This window comes from Rhodnius prolixus, unplaced genomic scaffold, assembly GCF_049639745.1.
Source record: "Rhodnius prolixus isolate KJV_2025 unplaced genomic scaffold, Rpr scaffold_10, whole genome shotgun sequence".
Taxonomy (NCBI): domain Eukaryota; kingdom Metazoa; phylum Arthropoda; class Insecta; order Hemiptera; family Reduviidae; genus Rhodnius; species Rhodnius prolixus.
The window spans coordinates 13,086,674-13,106,652 of NW_027411615.1; the positions used below are offsets into that span (position 1 = coordinate 13,086,674).

The following is a 19,979-nucleotide window of genomic DNA, read 5'->3' on the forward strand; positions in this document are numbered from 1 at the left end:
AATAGTGAATGGCTATTTTATTAAAAAACATTTTTACAATATTATACGTATGTTAACCTTAAAAATCGATGTGCATAAAAATTTCAAGTTATCTCTTACTCTGTGCAAACTGGAAGTGAAATGTCCTCATTAAAGATGCCATTAGCAGTTTTAAAGTAATATATTTTTAATATAATATAATTAACTTCTAGCAGATGTAGCTGCCGAAAGATACTGTACTTTTTTAAAATGAACAATAAACCTGCCTGCTAAATAGTAATTGCTAAACCTGAAGGAGACCTAACTACTTACTATTATTAAACATTACTAGTTTTTACTTGGAAAATATATCTTATCACCGTGCGATAGTCTGCTACGGTTGTCAGGTCTGGGGTTTTGAAGAATTTGAAGTATTGGAAAAGTTCCAGCGCTATTATATTAAAAAGCTCTTTGCTCTCCCCACTTCGACCCCTAATTACATCCTCCACTTGGAAACCTCGGTCGATCCTATTTTTGTATTCACCTTGCACCTCCACTTTAAATACATCCGTAAAATCCTCATGCTTCCACCTTCCCGTCTTTCACGTATTGTGGCGCTTGAAATTATTGGAAGGGGTGCGGCATTTTTTCGGCGTTGGAATGTCCTGGCGCAGAAACATTCGTTGGCATTCGACTTATCCTTGGACGTCATCAATGTGTGGCAACCGCAATTGACTGCGTTGGCGGATACAGTGCGGGGTGCTTTTCGGGAGGAGTCTGTGAGAAGGGCCAGAAAGACTGAGCGTTTCCTCCTTTACAGGACACTAATGGAGGACATAGATGATAGCTGTTCGCTTTTTGGACATATAGCCAATGCGCAATTAAATTTTAGAGACCTTGGCTGGCTCTTTAAAATTCGAGCCGAGCTACTCAGGCTGAATAGTGTCCCATGGTTGGAGCGGCAGGGTGATGAGAGCATGTGCCCTCTGTGCTCCTTAGGGGCACAGGAGGATCTGTATCATTTCCTGGCTATATGTCCTACTCTAGGTGAACTCCGACTCCAGATCATGGGGAGTTTTAGTCTTTCTGGTCATTATATTGTTGATTTACTGTCCACCCTGGATTATCTTCCGCTGATCACTTTTGCTAAGAGAGCCTGGATTTTAAGACACAAAATTATAAATGTAGAATGTAAAATTTAAATATCTTTTATTATTATTATTATTATTTTTAACTCTCAAGAAGTTTGTTTTATTTTCTTTTCTTTTTTGTTTAGCTTTAGAATTTGGTTTCCTCTTCATTGTATTTACTTCAAACCTCATTTTCTTTATTTTTTTCTTTTTTGTATCATGTCCTTATTTTTATGTATTTCTTATTTTAATGTATTTATATATATATATATTTTCTTTATATAAAGGCTAACTCCTGCAGACGGCTATAGGCCATGCAATTTCCAAATTTTGTATTTTGTATTATTATTTGTTTATTTTAAAAATAAAGGATTAATTATTATTATATCTTATCACTGAGATTTAACTTTAGTTGTACATCATAGGAGTAACATTTTCTTCAAATCAGTTAATTACAAGATCAAAAACTCTTGTTTCTTTGTACTTATACTTATAATTAAATTGCAGTTATTGTATTGCGAATCGCTTCTATCTGCAGGAGAATCTATGTGTAAGTAAAATGAGCTGGACTTAATAAGGACTTTTAATTAATAATTGTTTAGTTTTATTAAACTTACTGTCCGTTCCATTAATGTAATTGTACAGTGAGCAGAAAGAGGCTCTAGGCAGAGAAAATATTATTAATGAATACTAACGGTGTTAAAACATCCTGATTGGTTTCAGGATCATCTTCGTCATCTTCATCTTCACTGTCATAGAATACATCCTCTTCATTTTGATCCTGAGAGTATCTAGCCGCTTCTTCTGGACTTAATTTTGATCTAGGAACCACTACATCGCCACTTTTATGTAATTCCTTCTTGCTAACGCACACTGCTGTGAACGGATTCTCTAACAGACATAGTTCCTTTTTTTTGCAGTTCAACGGTTGGCAAAGTTCACCTGGAAGAAAACAAACAAAATATTTTAATGAAAAATGTTTAGATATTTATGGAAATGTGCTTTTCAAAATGTTAATTTGTTCGGTTTTCAAATTCTATTATTTCTACACACTGTAATTGACGTCAGCTCAGAAGTTATTAAGTTACATGCTACTCTCTCACCAGTTTGTTTAACATAGCGGTTGAATTAGCAGTAAGAGCAAATACAATAGCTAAAAACGTGTTACTCAACATATGGCGTTCGCTGATGTCGTGGTGATTGCGGCATTCATTATAAGAACCAGGCAAAGAAAGAGAAACCTTGAGATGATGAACCATACAACTGCGAGGGTAAATTCATATAAATATTTAGGGACGGTTGTCAGGAAGTCTATTGAAGTGGGCTCGGATATTAAGGCAAAATTGGTTGCACGCATTAAATCCTACTTTGCCGTACAAAAGTTGCCTCGTTTTAGAACGATGTCTAGATGTGTGAAGCTGACAATATAAAGTCAATTATAACATACGAGTTAACTAGTAAGGACAACCAAGCTCTGAATGTGTGGGAATGGAAAATTCTCAGACGAATTACGAGCCAGTGAAGGTTTGGTAGCATGTGGAGCTGAGGCTATTGTTTTGTAGCGTCCATTTTTTTTTTCTGCAATAACTAAGCACATCCGTTTGTTGTAATCATATGATTTCGTACAACATACTTAATAAACATACAATATATATAGATATTTTCTGTATAGTTTCTTTTTGTTTTTAAGAGTCAATTTGGATCGATTATCGAGTAGGCTTGATCATTCGGTAACGTAAGTTAAGTTCATACCACTTGAGTCAGGGGTTTTTCCATGTGAAGGCGTTTCTCGAGGTAGAGTCCGAGATATCGCACCTTATCTACCGGAGGATAGGACTATGGTTCTGATAAATTGGAGGGAATACTTTATGATTGAAGTTGAAGGCCTCGTTTACCTTCATTCTTTTTAAGCAAAATCTGCATTCGAGATGAGACTGGATGGATCGGAGGGATAGGTTGAAAGTATCATTGACATATGACTAAAGTGAAGTGTTGGGTGGAGGAAGATCAGCCGTAAATAGAATGTTAGGGAGTAGAGAGAGAATAATCCCTTCAAGGAAGCGAGGATTGGATGTGTAAGAGAGCAGGAGGAGACTTGGATAACTTGGAAGAAGCAATCTTATAGGTAGGACTTAAAGTCCTAAGGTAGTAGTTTCACTGAATGTCATCCATGAGTTGGTTATAAATTAAAAGTACTACTTTCATTAGAATAGTGTATTTACTTTTAGTAGTATATTTACTTTTAGTAGTATATTTACTTTTGGTAGTGTATATACTTTTGGTAGTGTATTTGAGTAGAAAAGAAAGTTAAATATCTAGTTGTGTTTATATTGGAACTTTATTCTTACAATTTTAGAATTATTTTTTTTTCCTTTAAGAAGAAATATATACCATTTTAAGAAATATAGCAATAACATTTATTGCTCCTGAGATCGTAAGAAAAAAGAATGTATTTTCAGTATATGTTATCACATGCTATTCCTATTAAAGCTCCTTACAAGAAGAAATCTATTAATAATAGTACAAGATAATAAGAAAACTCCCAATAACTAAATAAATGGTTATAGCCCAGAAATGGACCATTATCTCATAAAAGAGGAAATTGAGCAACAAATAAGTTACAGTGGACCCTATTAAAGTGATATAAAGTTTGTGCTATAACATAATTTTCCCAACTAGATAATCTTCTGTTATAGATTTAGAGCTCATTCAATCAAGCTTATCTTTGCACTTTTTTCAATAATATTTAGATGGTTGATTCAGCATGTTGAAGATTACATTTATATACTGTTGTAATAAAAGATTTTTGATTCTTCTAAGTAGTTAACTAATCAATAAATTATTTCACCAAACTGTATTCAGCCAAAACAAAGAAAATTGCCAGTAATGTTTTTCAATAATTGTATTAATTCTTTTTGCAAGGTATCCATTTAAAATTTTACAGCAATTTAATGTTTCTGGATTTTTTCAATTATTGAAGAATGCCGAGATCTCTCAATGCACTATTCTTAAGCTCTGGCTAAACTACCATTAACAAAATGAGAGGATCCTAGGGTAAGATGAAGTTTAAGAGATGAAAGTGGTTTCGAACTCGGGACTTCATTCTAAGTCAATTCAGTACTCCTGAGCAGTAATAGGAGACATTCAAGTAACTCATCAGTAAAGAAATTATTCATATTAATTTAATACCTTTCTGGTGAATAACATAACCGCAGCAAGAAATAACTAATATGATTTGAACATTCATAAGTCGTTCTCTTAAGTGAAAAACGATTGTTAGTAGAATTTCAACAAACTCCTCATTTATACTGAATGTTACTTGCCCTTAATAATATAATAGAACACTAACTAACTTTGAGAAAAGTGTAACGTTTCTTCCAGAACCTCAATTATGATTTCCTTAAATCCTTCTATAACCGACTTGGTACTTAAATGGTGAAGGCCACATTTTCCTTTAGTAGAATTAGTACTTCATTACAGGTGATTTGGCAATTTTATACCACGTCAATCTTACTAATTTTGGAATAAATTAAAACATCTATTAAATGAATTGGAAATTACATTTAAATGTGAACGTCAGAAAATAAATTATGTTAGGAAAATGAGTTCTAATATCCTCCAAAATTCAGAATAAAAACGCTATTCACCTGCAACACTGGAGAATAAGTCTAACTCGTATAATCTTCTGGTACCCCAATTAACTCTTTCGCAGGTAACTGGGCACAGCTTTCTACTCACAATTATGCTCTAAAATGCAAAATAACGTTATATTTCCTTTGTTTAAGAGCTTTGAAGAATCTGTTTGACCCTAACAACAGATTCAGTTAAAATATCTAAAGGGTAAAGTTATAGTAAATTATCCTGCACAGAGCCAGACCCACTTTGTATGTTGACTGCGAGCGCCATTCTGCATTTTTTTTTATTGTATTTTGGTTCTGATTGTGATGGAACGAAAGTACTAAATTTTGGGGGCGGGTGTTGGTCTTGTGGTCAAGAACGTGGCTTTGTAAGTGGGAGATCCCCAGTTCGAATCCCGCTTACGGCTACTTTTTATCTGTTAGAAAAAATTGTTTAGAGTAAAGTATGTGGTTCCGCCTTCCGTCCAGGACACCTAATTGGAAGTTGGACGTTAAGCCTAGTCTGAAAAAATAGGCGATTACTTTACTTTTTACTAATATATATATATTTTTTTAATTCGTATTCATATCTGGCGACCGGACTGATTTTTGATTTGGAGATTTTCATCTGAATATACTTTGTCTCCTGAGAATAATAGGTTTTGACATTAATCTGTATGTGTGTGGTCATCACAGTTCAAAAAGTTTAGAAATATGATGCTACGATGGGATTTGACAATAACCATTGCGGCGGAATTATCTAATAGGAAGATCCATTTACTGAATCAATTTTTCTAGTTTTTGAATTTGCCCCAAAAACAATGCTATTGATTTCCATTAAACTTGGTTGAACACATTTTAAAATTTTCTGAATTTATCATATTTATTTAAAGCATTACAAAATTTTTGTATCGATACAATGAAATTTTAATTATCAATGAAAATTAAACAAAGTCAAAAAAAGATTAAATAAGAAAACTGTGTTCATGAGGAATAAATTTGTTCAAAATTGTTATATTTAATTGGTTAGCGTTTGCAAAATTGCAATGTTCAGCTTTACTGGATATATATGGTATCATGGAGCAAATATATATACCACATTGCAATATTATATCTAAACGTATAGAGCATGTACAGAGATGCGAGCACAAACAAATAGACATACAGAACACAAATCTCTGGCACAATATCATCTCCGGTGACTCTCTATGCAGGCTTGCAGAATTATCTCATATGAGAGAAACTCTATTCACATATATTATCCGGTCTTATTTATCAAACCATACTAGACTGCATATAAATATGTAATCCGCAAAGGTAACATAGTGAATTGTAAATTACTATTCAATTTTGAAAGATAAGTGAATAACTTTTTAAAACGATTTTACAGGCTGTCCATAATGTTATTAGCTAACACTTCTGGACACAATTAATATTATTTTTTTATACTCCTGCGCTTGGTGGATTTCATAAACAATGATAAGATGACGTTCCGCTTAAACTGCAGCAACTACTCTACTACCCTCGCTTTTATTCAAAATGCTGGGACCTCTTTGTTTATATCTTATCTAGAACCGAACATAAATCGCTCACAAGAAAACAAAGCTAAATAGAAGCTCGTCAAAAGAACTTTTGTACCTGATAAAACAAGCCAGTAGTGTTGTATTGTTGTAGTTATAAGAATGGGTTATAACAAAGTGGCTAAATCGTAAAGAGTGCCTCGACTGTACCTCTGGTTTGATTCATGGCACCTCTCAGATTAAAGCCAACATACTATTTTGATATAGTTATAAAAGGTTGCATTACTTATTTTGATAATATTAGAACCTACACAGTTTAAAATACTTACTTTTTAGACAATACATATTAGCTTATATTTCTCCAGGAATTACTCTTCTTTAAGATGTTAAACTTCTCTAACCTAACTACTACTCTAACGATCGATATCTTCAATATTTTCGTGGTAACTTCTTAGAATGTAAATTTTCGACCGAACATTTCGTGAAGAGCCACGATTGCCATATAGCGATTTCTTTTCACGGATAGTTTTTTATGAAGATTGAAATGTTGAAGCCTCGAATGCAGTGTTGTTGTTTATGAGGTTTGTTGCACAATCACATTATGTTTATTATATCTTGATGAGTAAGATCAATATCTTTTCTGATATGTAGATTTGTGGGCTGAGAGACCAGGCGCTTCATGCTTCCCCAAAATGGGTCACAAGAAAGTAATGTGAGTGCTCACAATTGATTATTTGATGTTTATTGATTTTTAACATTCTTGAACATAATTAGATAATTACACAATTAGCCTCATCATTAATTAGCTGTGATGTTATACCCAAAATTCTGATATTGATGGCAAATAAAAAATAATGTTCCTAATAAAATATTAGTTTTGTTCTAATTTTTGGAAACTGAAATTATTTAATGAGTCTTTTTTCAACTGTATTTTCTGGAAACACCGATTAGTATCCAATTAATAGCCTCAATTATTTCAACTTACAATTACAAATTACTTGCATTCAAGGAAAAAATGTATACAATACTATTTTAAGAAAAAAGTAAAATTGTTAGAAATCAATGTTTCTTCGAATTCAAGAGAGAATAGTAGACTTAAATAGAAATATGAAATTCAAAAAAGAGTTCAATAGTTAGTTCCCTTTTTCTGTTAGAATTTAAAGGCAACTATGTAAATGATAGGCTTTTATTATACTTGAATAATTGAACTTAATATAATTGTGGCTAGAATAAACCTAACTGCTGCTATACACAAACTTAAACTCGATTTGCATTCCTTGAATTTCATGATTTGCATTTGTGTTGAGATTAAAAAGGGAAAAATGGTTGCATAAAGTTCAGTTTCATTTTAATATCTTGGCTTATGTGTAATAAAGACTTCAATTTTAAGCGGTGTTCCCTCTGGTTAAATTCATTATTTCTACTTTTAATTAAACCTTTAAGGAATGGGTCAGTAATTTTAGGAAGTAGGTTTTATGAGTGTTCACACGAGATTTATGTTATTTTATTCAGAAGAGCTCAAATTATGCAGTTGTGAGGGGTAACTTAATTTTTAAAAATTGAATAATACTTCCTTACTTTTAAAAAGTAAAAGCCGTGCTTGGATTTCATTTTGATATGATAAATTTTTAGTAAAGTACTATTGTTAGCCGCCTTCACCACCTAACTGGTACAATAAAGTCCACTTTTTTTAAAAATAATTATGATAGGGTTTCTGTCAACAGAAACAGTTTGATTTTAGTTATTTACTTGAGGCCTTCACGACCTTTAGTGGGTCGCAAACCTAAAATGTTAAGAAACGCTGATAGAATGATATATGATTGTAAAAGTTTGTAAGCAATGAAGGTTAGGGAATCGAGGGGTTAGAAGCTACAATCGCTTAGTAGTCGGATATAAATGGTTCTGTAATCGTTTAATGATGAATGGAAGTCTGGAACGCTGTGTGGAAAAGTCTGCTAGCTGGAGTAATCTATTAGGGAAGTTGCCTGGATGGGACAACTTCTCTTTACATTCTGCTAGAAATTGTCGATGGAACTTTTTTGAGCAAGCTTTATTACAAATTCCCTTGGCCCACATATTTGGCCAAGTACTGGTGCAACTATAGTAGATCATACTGTGATGCTAATGTATCAATCAGTGCACAGCATTCTTAGAATTTTTCTAAAGTTTTAATAACTGTTATTATTTTAGTTTTGCGTGGTGGATAAACGATCTTAGCCTCTTCCAGAATATTATATCATAAGAAAAACATTTATGCCAATTTAAAAAGAATTTACTTGCTCAATTAGATATCTTAAATCTTTATGATTCTAATATTTGTGTATTTTTTCAAGAATCCTACAATACTGGATTTTATCAGAGCTAATTTCCGACAATGTGTGCTCATTTTGGTTGGTTTTCATAAATTCAAAACTTTTTTTTTAATCGAATCTCATTATTTGAAAAAGAATCGTTACGCTACTGCGATCATTTACAATTTTTTTCAACAATATAAAATGAAAAAAAAAATCAACTTGTAACTAAGGATGCACGTAACTGCAATTTGATATGTAAGTGGTATATTTTATATAACTTCCTATCAAATTTAATGTGGATTGAAAAATTAGAAAATTACCTTCTGCATAGGTGTTATTACATAACCTTAGTTTGTAAACTAATATTTTTCAAGAGTTTAATTATCCAGAGTCTCCCTCACAAAGAGTATTATTTTGCTTTCGAAATGATGTGAAACTGGTCTTCCAACCAGTTAAATAGTGTTATTTTTTTCTTCGACCTTTCCTATTAATGTCTAGCTACAGCAAGCTAGAGAGTGTAAAAGGCTCCGTTGAAAGGTATTATTGTCTGGAGGGTGCTTTGTTAAAAGACCTTTGGGCAGAATTAAGTTGCTCTGATCTAAATCTTGGCATCTTCAAGGGTCTCATCACATCAAGAGTGCCACTGGAATTTAGGGTTCCACGCATTGGCTTACATTGGTTGGGCTACTTGCTGGTGCTAGTTTCTTCCATTTTTCTTTCTCACAATATTTTGGATAGTTTTACATAAGTATTGTAAGTATTAATAATTTTAATAAAACCTAACTTTCTATTTCTTCTAGAAGTTTTCATTCACTCAAAAACTAATCCTTTAAAAGATTTACTTCTTTTACATTCACTTCACTTTACCCTGCGAGCGCCTCCAGAAATTATTACAATCTTTACGCTTACAGCAATTTATGTTGTTGAAAAAAAATCAGAAAGCACGTTTTTTTTAAATATTAATTTTTTGAATTAGAAGGCTCCCTGGTGTTCCAAATAACTGAAATAAGCAAGGCGACTTCATGTATTCATTCTACACTAAAATTTTTTCCGCTACATATTTAATTGACATCGACTTATGCTTCTCCTGGCTATTTAAAAATAAATTTTTAGCAGACTGTTGGCAAACTATCCCATTGTGCTTCTTTCTTAATGTCTATTTCTGTACATTGTTATAATACATCTATATTTTATGTTACGTTGTTAATTTTTTCGCTAGAATTTAACTTTTAAAGAAAATTGTTAACGAATGATACATTTTTTGTGGGAAAAGATTCTGGAGTTTAAAAAAATGTTTTCGAAAACGGTTCCAACTCTGGCACTTTTTCTGAAATTGGAATGTTCTATAAATCTTTCGCTGTTTTTTTTAAATTTATTTATTTTGAACCTAAAAATTGATTTAAAATGTTTTATAGAGTATACAAGACATCCCGGCTTGAAATGGAGATAGTGGGATTAAAACATTACAGATTCCACTAGCAAACTAATTTCTTAATACAAGGGCACCTGAATGTATGAAGGAAATTTGTGATTTATTGAAAATTTACTGAGGGTAAAATAAAGTTTGGAGAGTTTTGTCACACCAGAAGTAGGGAGGATGTAAATTATCTTTCCTTGAACTCTGAACCAAGCACATAAATAAACTTTACTTTTTTTTTTGTCCTGCAATTTAAGAGAACTTTTTGTGACGCCATCCTGGACCTGAAACTTTCTCTTTCTTATTTCTGTTTATAACATTTCCCTAAATATATAAAGAGGCTGATGATAGAATATTTCCAATCAATTATTCAAATTTTACAACACTCTTAATTGATGTCCATTCAGGCGGACAGAGGCCTTAGATCCTTTTCTTAGTTTTCGTTTCATGTAAATCTGATTTCAGCATTCCACAACGATAAGCATTAATTGACCCGAATGAATTAATAAGAAACCTTAAATTAAAACCAAACCCTCCAACTAAACAAACGATGAAATTAATATTTATAAAATAATTTTCATTAGCTGAACTATCCGCTTTGCCCATTTGTATGTTGTTTTTTTTCTTAAGAAATATAGTAATTTAATTTAATGAAAAGAATTAAATCAAATACAATATCACTAATTTTCAATTCTTCAACTAAGTTTGAACTCGAAGCGAAACAACGTAGGGGTAACTCAAAAGGTTTTGCTAACAATTCAGTAAAGAACTTGCAGAAATAATCTGCAATAAACTGTAATTGTTGTTACTTTAACAGGTGCAAAAATAAAAATATCTACGTGCCTTCTCTAGAACATAAAAAACGTAATTACCTAAATCTATAGTTGTGACCTATTTAATCCCTTCAAACTTACCTTGCTTACAGGTTTTTATTCCATTTACCTTTGAAAAAATCTATAGTGAACAATCACACAATTCTAACTTCAGTAATTACAATATATGTACAGGGTGATCCATTTAAAACGCACCAATCGCTAATAACGTTTTAGGAAAGCGGAATTTCGAAAAAACTCATGAAGTAAACTATGTTTTTTTTGTTTAGTTTTCAAATTTTCCACCCCCGATGCTGTATCTTTATTTTTGGCGGAGTTACAGCCAAAAACCCGATTGGGGTTTCGTGAGGACCACTGGTTTTGACAATGATAATGAAAACTTCATAAAAAACTGTGAAAAATGACGTTAACCCCGTTTTGATATCCCTAATACTAGTTGAGATATTTAAGATTAAAGTTACAATTTTATCTATTCGAGTACGGTTTTCGATATTAATTTTCCACCAGAAATACACGTTTTGGGAGGTCCTCTGACTGCGAAAAATGTTATTTGTGAGGCAAATAACAAAAATAATAATAATTGAGGATTTTAAAACATGTGGTGTGACGTAATGGTTGTGGGTGAATCAGGATAAATTGGTTTTATCATCAAATAAAAGCAACCATCACATCATGTTAATGTACCTCGTATGCAAGACTTCTTCACCTATGATTACGGTAACAATATCTTGCCAGGGAGGGGCGGGTGTTGGTCTAGTGGTCAAGAGCGTAAGTGGGAGATCCCCAGTTCGGATGCCGAGTATGCAGCCATTCTTATTACTTAAAGAATCATAATACTTTTTTAAAAGTGTAGTCCTACGCGGGATTCGAACTGGGGATCTCCCACTTATAAAGCCACGCTCTTGATCAGTAGACCCACAAAGTAATATTATTACATAATATTTTTCATAATTATATTTTAAATAAATGGGTAAAATTAGAATAAATGCTCAAAATAGCTTGAATTCATTTAAATAATAACTAATACAATGATTCGCTTGGGCATATATTTTGGGACAAAAAACTTCACACAAGTCCCGTTGGAGTAAAAGGTAGCAAAAAAGACAAAAAAAAATAGCAGCTTTCTTAAAATGAACTGGTTTATGGGCCAATCTCTAGAATTCTATTGTCTCATTTAATAACAATCTCCTTGTTTAATTTTGGTTTAAATTTTCAAAAAAAAAAAAAATTCATTAAAAGCAGCTAGACAATCTATGCTAAACAGAAATAAGAAAGAGTTTAAAGAATCCATTTCACAGCAGATCTGTGAATTTAGACTTTAGATCCTGGATATTGAATCAAAGCTTTTTAGGAGAGGTTTCAATAGATCATAGAATCTGATTTGACGGTTGAATAGGAAATCTGGTGATATTACAAATAAAATAAAAATGTTTCTAATTTTTCTATTTTTCCGTCATAATAAAAATTGTTATTGTATTTAAATATAACAACTGATAATGGACAATAATGGAATAGTGCTGAACGAAATGAGAAATCAAGATTCGGCATATAGAGAATCATAGTAGCTTTGGAAAGAAAGACTCAGTGGTGTCTCACAGCTGAATTTTACTACAAAATAGCCAACTAGAACTGCGTATGCCATCTAGCGGATATTTTGGTTATAAAGAAACTTGTGATTGTTTTTAAATGGAATCCAAGCAGTTATTACCTTCCAGTTGTGCTATATGAAATAAGTTTTCTTGTTCGTTGAAAATAGCAGATACTAAAAGTAATTTCACACTTATCAAAGTAGCTCTATCTCCTCCCATTTAACTTTTTAATAACTGTTTTTTTTTATTCTGACATTTCATTTTGATCTTTCAAGTCAGACTCATTTCAGTTTTTCTTTTCATTTTTTTTTGGAGTGAAAAGGTAAGATTTGCCCCAACTTAAGTAAACGAGCTCATTCTAGTTAGTAAATGGTGTGGTAGGGAGAACCATAGCCACAGAGAAAGAAAAAGAACATTTTCGTTCCATTCTAGGAGAAAGTAAAAGGTGGAAAGATAATTAAGTTCCCTTCTTCCTGCAACACCTCCTGGGCAAACTTGACACGGTACTGTTCCTTTTGTCCAGAATTAACTTTGTCCGAGGACATTTTTATTTAATTAAAAGGTCCTTCCATTCCTATTCTCTCAGTTACACCTAGAGGGGAGCAATATCCTTGTTCTCTTTTTGCTACTCTAAAAACAGACGGCAAAGACTGCGGCAAATGTACTGGATAAATATAACGAAGTGGTGCACAACCTTTCTACGCTTGCGAGACTCCCTTCTTCATGGCACAGAAATTTGCTTCCTTATTCAGTTACAAGAGTCTCAAAAATAAAACGCTAATCGCATTTCAACAAACAAATTCATAAATATTTTTTAATAACTCACTCTATTTGATGTATAGCAGACATTATTTAAAAAATTAAACAACTCATTTAGTATTTTTAGGGAATTCAGAGAAAAATTGAGCTCTTAGTGCAGCTGAATTCGATGACATTGTTTGTTTATGGTTTCTATGATGGGAGAGCTCTTCAAGCATCTAAAGATTAACGATGAATATTCCAAATACTTTCAACCTTCTCACAGTGTATTTAGCTGTATACTTCAGAACTTTCAAAAGACAGGAATAACGTAACAGATTACAGTAATGGTAATAAAGGAAGATTCTATAAAACTATGGCTGATTAGTTACCTAGACAACCATGGTTTAAGGGAACTGTCACTAATAAATGGGTTGTTACGATAATAAGCAAGCTGAGAGCGAACCACGCGGTGTGCGGATCGTATCTACACAGGATCAACAAAAGGTCCTCTCCTCTTTGCGTAGATTGCAATGAGGAGGAGGATTTCAAACATATAATAATGATATGTTCACGTTATGTGGTAGACAGGAAACGAATGTTTGACGACATATACAGGTAATCAGATGCACCATTTCGCTACGAAGACATAATATTCTCCACCAACATAGCTTAAGTCTATAGCAGAGCTAGCAATGAAATATGAATGTATTTAAAAGTTATAGAATGAATGGAAGAAAATGATTAGAGAAGGATTACGTGATTTTAATTTCGGTTAAGCTATAAGGATGGCAGGAATATAGAGTAATGATCCATCCATTAGTTGTAGTTTATGTAAATAGTTGTATATAGTAGAGGGATGAATGTGTGAAGCGAATGTATTTATAAGTAAGAATGGAGAGTGAGTGATATTCTAGTGATAAGCACCTAGACGATGCTGGCTGTATGGCGAAAGCCAAAGCCAAAAAAAAGAAAAAAAAAAGTAATGCCAAGATCCATTACAAGGCAATTGCACCTTTCACTTTTTGTGTGTAGGTACACAACAGAAAAACAGGCAATAATGTTTATGCACTAGGACTATTTGGTTTCTGTAAATTAATGTTAAAGATCCAGATTCTGTGGACACAATTGTAGTTAATAACTATCATCTATATCCTAAAACATCCACTTGCCATGCAACTGTCACTATTTCAAAAATGGCTTTTAGTGCTACCACCTGAGCTGGCATTTAGTTTAATACGAGGAATAGAAGTCTATGTTCTGAAAAAAAATGTGGCTTTCCTGAATGCAAATAGAAACAAACATCAATGTAAAAAATTGCATTGTAATGCTTCCATTAAGTGAACAATAATTTTCTGAAAGTATGTAGAAAATAATCAGCATCGACTTTGGGGTCAATAATGAGCTTCATCATCATCGATTTAATTTTATGTCCAAGGCCAAGCCGAACTGAAATGGCAAGACTACTCATTCGCAGATCTAGATAGCATTCATATCGGCATATCCCCTTTCTTATCATTGACCTAATCGACTAGGGGGAATTATAGAATATTATTCCTACCATCCCTTATCTTCTAAAACTCTTTTTTAAATTTATTTTGTTATACTCATTCTTACATCCAAAAAGTTTTTATCATTAAAAAAACATTTAATTAAAAGAGTAATTTAAAGTTATGTATTTTCTTTTTTTTTTGCTTCAAGTTCTGATTGGATAAAACTTTTACCCCTAATTAGCGATAAAAGACCCGTTTCTTAAAGAACAAATTAATTAGGCATTCGATTGGAAACGTTATAAACTTTTTAGGCACTGTTCACAAGGCTAGAGGAAAACTTTAAGTACTGTTAAATATTTAGGTAAGGATAAATTAAGCGTTAAGATAACTTCTTTATGAATTTTGAAATTCACAGTACCAAACTTGTTTTCAGCCTTTCTGCTTCTATTATTGGAGGCTTTACTGAGATACTGGGCAATTTGCGAAAATGTAATGGGGAAAAAATAGGTGTGAGGTCCCCGTTGACTTAAATAAATAATTTTTTTCTGAGAAGGTGCACAAAAGGTCTTAAAAATTGACTGATGTATTGCTCGCACAGAAACCAAAGTAGTAATATATGATATTGGGAGGGTTTTCCTAAGCTGGGTGCTCGCTGAAAAGTCAAAAACCCTGAAATAATTACTGATCTAGTGTAGAGGTTAAAGATACACCACATTGGTAGGTACACAACCTGGGCGCTTAGGGAACTCGAAATCTATGCCCCTTATAAAAGATTAAGTAAAATTTTCTCGATATCCTTATTTTCATGAATTCAGAACTATTAAAAAGAAATTATTATAATTGGAGAAAAGTTTTATTGAAAAATGGAGTTGGCTTCAACTAGTTTATGTAGTACAGTGAAATTTTATTACAATTAAATAAGAATTTACTCACATGACCGAACGCGGTGATGAAATGAACTAAGTTCACAAACTATAACCTATCGGATTTAAAATAGAGTTTCAAATAAAACAGACACATATGTATGAAATGAATAATTGGAGAGATAGCAATTGCTTGGAAAGCTTTTGATAATCTTCCGTCAAAGAAAATAAAGAAATAGGATGGTCAATTCACCAGCGTTTCCTCGAATTAAATTTATAAATCATTAGCTGAATAATTGATATAATACAAGGAAGTTAAAAGTGTGACTTTTGACAAATTTATACAAAATACCATCGGGTAAAGTATTATGTATGAAGTTATAACAATAATATAACCTGTACCTATGAATTTGACAAGAAAGTTTAGATTTTAGGAATAAATTAATAAAAAAAACAAACATCAAATAGCAACCAAATAAACAATAGAAGACTAACATGCCAATTATAAAATAATTTCCCTTAAAAGAGGAAAGTATTGTAATCGTGAAATTATACGATTTTTTTTCACCAGAAAAATTTGTTACAGTACTATACGAGAAAAAAGTGAATTTCTATAATTTCCTTTGTGTGTGAGGCAGGTCTATTTGTCTGTAGTCAGCGTAACTTATAAACTAAACTCATATTTGATATTAAGTTTTGGTATCACTACTGAAAAATGTTATATGATTTTGGATGTTATTGATAGGTATACCAAAAATGGCTTCCTTATTGAATAGATTTTTTTAAACTTTTAAGTGAAGATTTTTTTTTAAAAAACGATTTCAACGTTTTTTCCCATTTAAAGTATGAGTTAGGGTGTGTTAGAGATAGTGAGAGAGTTACCTCAATTCAATCATACTCTAACTTTTCATAGGAGAACTTGTGCTGGCAGAAATGTACTTCTCAGTTAGTAGAACGAACAAAACTTTAAATGACTTTCGTACTTCCAAGAATGTTATATAATATGTTCTTGAAGGATTAATTTTACTTTTGCCAGAGGATACATTTTTTTATAAATATTAAATTAAAGCAAAGTGATAAAATTTGCAGGAATATATATAAAACAAAATCATAATATTAGAAAAAATATTTCAAAAAGATTACTTGATACAGTACAATTAGACAAGATTTATTAATGTAGCTTAGATACTCCTTAAGAGATTTCATCCACTTTGAGGTCTTCAATTAATTCTCTTCTATGATTAATGAAAGGAATTAAAAAAAGCAGAAAGCATTCTACTACAATTTAATTAAAGGGTGCAACTATAGTTATTAACATTATAAAGCTGTATGAGGTTAGACAAGTTTCAACCACTACCTAATTTATAACTTTTATAATAACTGAAATAAATTTTGAGGCCATTAAGTTCGAAAAACAGTTGTATCTATATGAAAACTCTAACTTAAAAATCTCAAAAAATTGCGTGCAATTCTGAATAAAACGGTATATAATTCAACATTCAATATTTCCTAGAGTATGCCATTTTTAGCGATGATATTTACCACAATTGTAGAGATAAACGTTATCTTTAATTGAGCAAAATTATATGTAATGCTTTTCATTACGATACAAGAGATCCCAAATTTGAGTGTACGTAATTATTAAAGAGATTACTTTATAATTTTATTACTACGAGGTGTGGCTATTAAATAACGAGACTGATGCTGCTACAAAAGAACTATGCATGCGCCAAATCCTAACGACCGACAGCTGTGCAGCTTAAAGCCTTCTCTTTCGTTGCAGCATCTCACGTGCTTGTAGAGAAATCTGTCTGACCGGAACCGTCGTTTGTAAGAAGTGTTAATTTCGTTTTGCCGAAAACATGATACTACACATGTAGTAGAGCTACGAATTGTCGTGAAATTTCACATGAAACTGGGTAAGACCGCTGCTGGAACTATCTTTTATTAAAAGAAGTTTATGGTGATAAATGTTTATCACGTGCGCAAGTTTTTGAGTGGTTCAAGCGTTTCCAAGATGGCCGAGAAGACTTCGGAGATGATGACCGCCCGGGTCGCCCTTCCACGTCCAAAACGGATGAAAATATCGATTATAATTAATCAACATTACTACCGTGAGGTGCTTGCTCAACTCCGTGAAAGAGTAAGGAAAAAACGACCCAATTTGTAGAAGAACAAGTCATGGGTTCTCCATCAAGAAAACGCGCCGGCTCACACTGCATTGTCTGTCAAAACGTTTCTAGCCAAGTACATCATCCCAGTTTTAGGCCATCCGCCTTATTCGCCTGACCTGGTCCCATGTGACTTTTATCTGTTCCCCAAAGTCAAATCTGCATTAAAAGGAACACGATTTCAGTCCGTTAAAGCTGTGAAAGAAAAAGCGGCACGCGTCATGCAGGAGCTGACAGGAAAAGACTTCCAGCACTGTTTCGAACAATGGTAAATTCGCTTGGAGCGTTGTTATGGGATTGGGGAGGGGTGTTTATTGAAGGTGATAATAACTAAATATGTTTAAATTTAAAATAAAATGTTTTGCAGCAATAGTCTCGTTATTTTATAAGCCACACCTCGTATTGGTACAGTCTATTTATATCTTCAAGATTATTCAGTACATTTCATTTTACAAAAAGACAGGTGGTGATTGCTCAATCAATACACAGCTTCAAGCTTTAGCCCTGACCGCTACATCCTAGAGGTCTCCAATTTCATTACTATTCCAACATCCTAATTAGACTTCATGCTTTATCTTCTTTACTACTACAGTCAACTGTTTATTTTAATAAATCTAATCCTTTATAAAAGTGGATCCAAAATAGGTACTAGCTAATTTGGGGGAATTCGTGTTCCCACTTTAAACAAGGCTAAAATAGTCGAGTTCTTTAATCTGGTTTATCCTTTCTTTCTTCCTCGGTAAAAGAGGAACTATTGTGAATGTTGTGAACACTGTTAAGATTTCCTCTATAAAGTCAATCATAAAAACTTGGTGGAAGTTTGGTGATTTAATGTAAAAATAGTCTGAAATTTCTTTTCATCTTAAGCGTATAAACGTCGGAATAATTTCTAATAAAAGAGAAGATCTCTCTTAATGTCATCCGACAAACACTTTTTTGTTTAATTGTTTGCTGTTTATATTTTCAAAACTTGTGTTTTGTGATGAAACACAATTTCGAACATTTATTTAGATTGCAACTTTCCACTACAACAATAAATGCAAAAATAAATGTAGCCATTCTAACAAATGATTGTCGGAACGTTAAGTTGAATTGATAAATGTTGAAAGTTTGATAAAGTTAAAATGTTAATACAAAATGTGGCAACATAAACCTGGGCAGAATGGAACAAAAGGTGAAAGAATGAGCAATAATAATTCAAGTTTGACAGGCGGCCTTTTGTTTTTCTGCAAGCGCGGTCACTACTGAGGGCTGAATGGCTACGTTTGAATCTACTTTACTAAATCCAAATACCAATTTCACACTTGTATATATATATATTATATGTTCACAATAACTTGTGCGAACAGTACAAATGTGTACCAGTTCTAAATAATGTTACAATTACTGGAAGCGATCCATCAATTTGGGCTAACTTTAATCACTAGAAAACCACCAAAAGCACTCTGATCATTCGGAAATGTTAACTCATTAAAAAAATATACTAAAGAATCTTCATTGTCCGTTTTGATATTTTATTACAAACATGTTTCCTACTAGAAATTATCTATTATTTGAACAGCTTGGTTTAAGGGATTTCTTAAATCAAGGTTAAGATTAAAATAAGCGATGTTAGAATTAATGATGAATAAGGGATTTCTATGATAAGGTTTACCTAATTGTAAAAATTATGGCTTAGAATGGTCGAATGAAATTCCAATAATATCGCCAAAATATTACATTATGTATTATGAATTATAATAGTGGATTTTCTTTTCACCGGTACTCCAGCTTTTATAACTTACTAAAGCAAATGGATCTCAATTTCTGAACTGATCTTTTGGAAGAATTAGCAAAAAATAAAGATAAAAAAAGATGATTTTAATATTTGCAATGCACGTCGCAGTATCAGTGAAGTTTAAAGTAAGTAGAATCAAATTGAATTAAGTATTGTTCTGATTATTCAAATGTTTTTACAACTATTTTGGACTCCAGAAACAGTTTTCTCCTATGAGGTATGACGATTTTTCTGCATATAAGGGGCGATGAGTGGTTGCTGGGGTAGGTTAAGTGCTTATCTCTTCTTTAACTCAAGTTGTGTCGCGTTCATCACGACTTTGCTCTCTTTGGCCATCACCAAGTATTACCAGCAAGAGGTTCTGAGTCACCTTCATGACGCGTTGGTACGCAAATGACAGATAATTAGCTGCTCCTTCACAAAAATGTATACCCAACCATTCTTATAGAGATTCCTGGCCAAACACGATACACCAGTGATTCGTCAGCTTTCCTACATTCTCGACATGGCTCAGAGTGTCTTCTGAATTCAAGCTCAAAACGCCTTAAAAGAGTTCATACAATTTTGAATGAGATTAAG

General features: G+C 32.6%; 1 protein-coding gene across 1 annotated transcript in view; it reads right to left on the reverse strand.

Moving 5' to 3' along the window:
* The window catches only part of Cow (Proteoglycan Cow), a 290,331-nt gene that overhangs the window by 27,079 nt on the left and 243,273 nt on the right, over positions 1 to 19,979 (reverse strand). Inside the window, exon 3 of the mRNA XM_074133234.1 lies at positions 1,784 to 2,030. Coding sequence (XP_073989335.1) covers positions 1,784 to 2,030 — 247 coding nt within the window. The remainder of the gene's footprint in view (positions 1 to 1,783; positions 2,031 to 19,979) is intronic.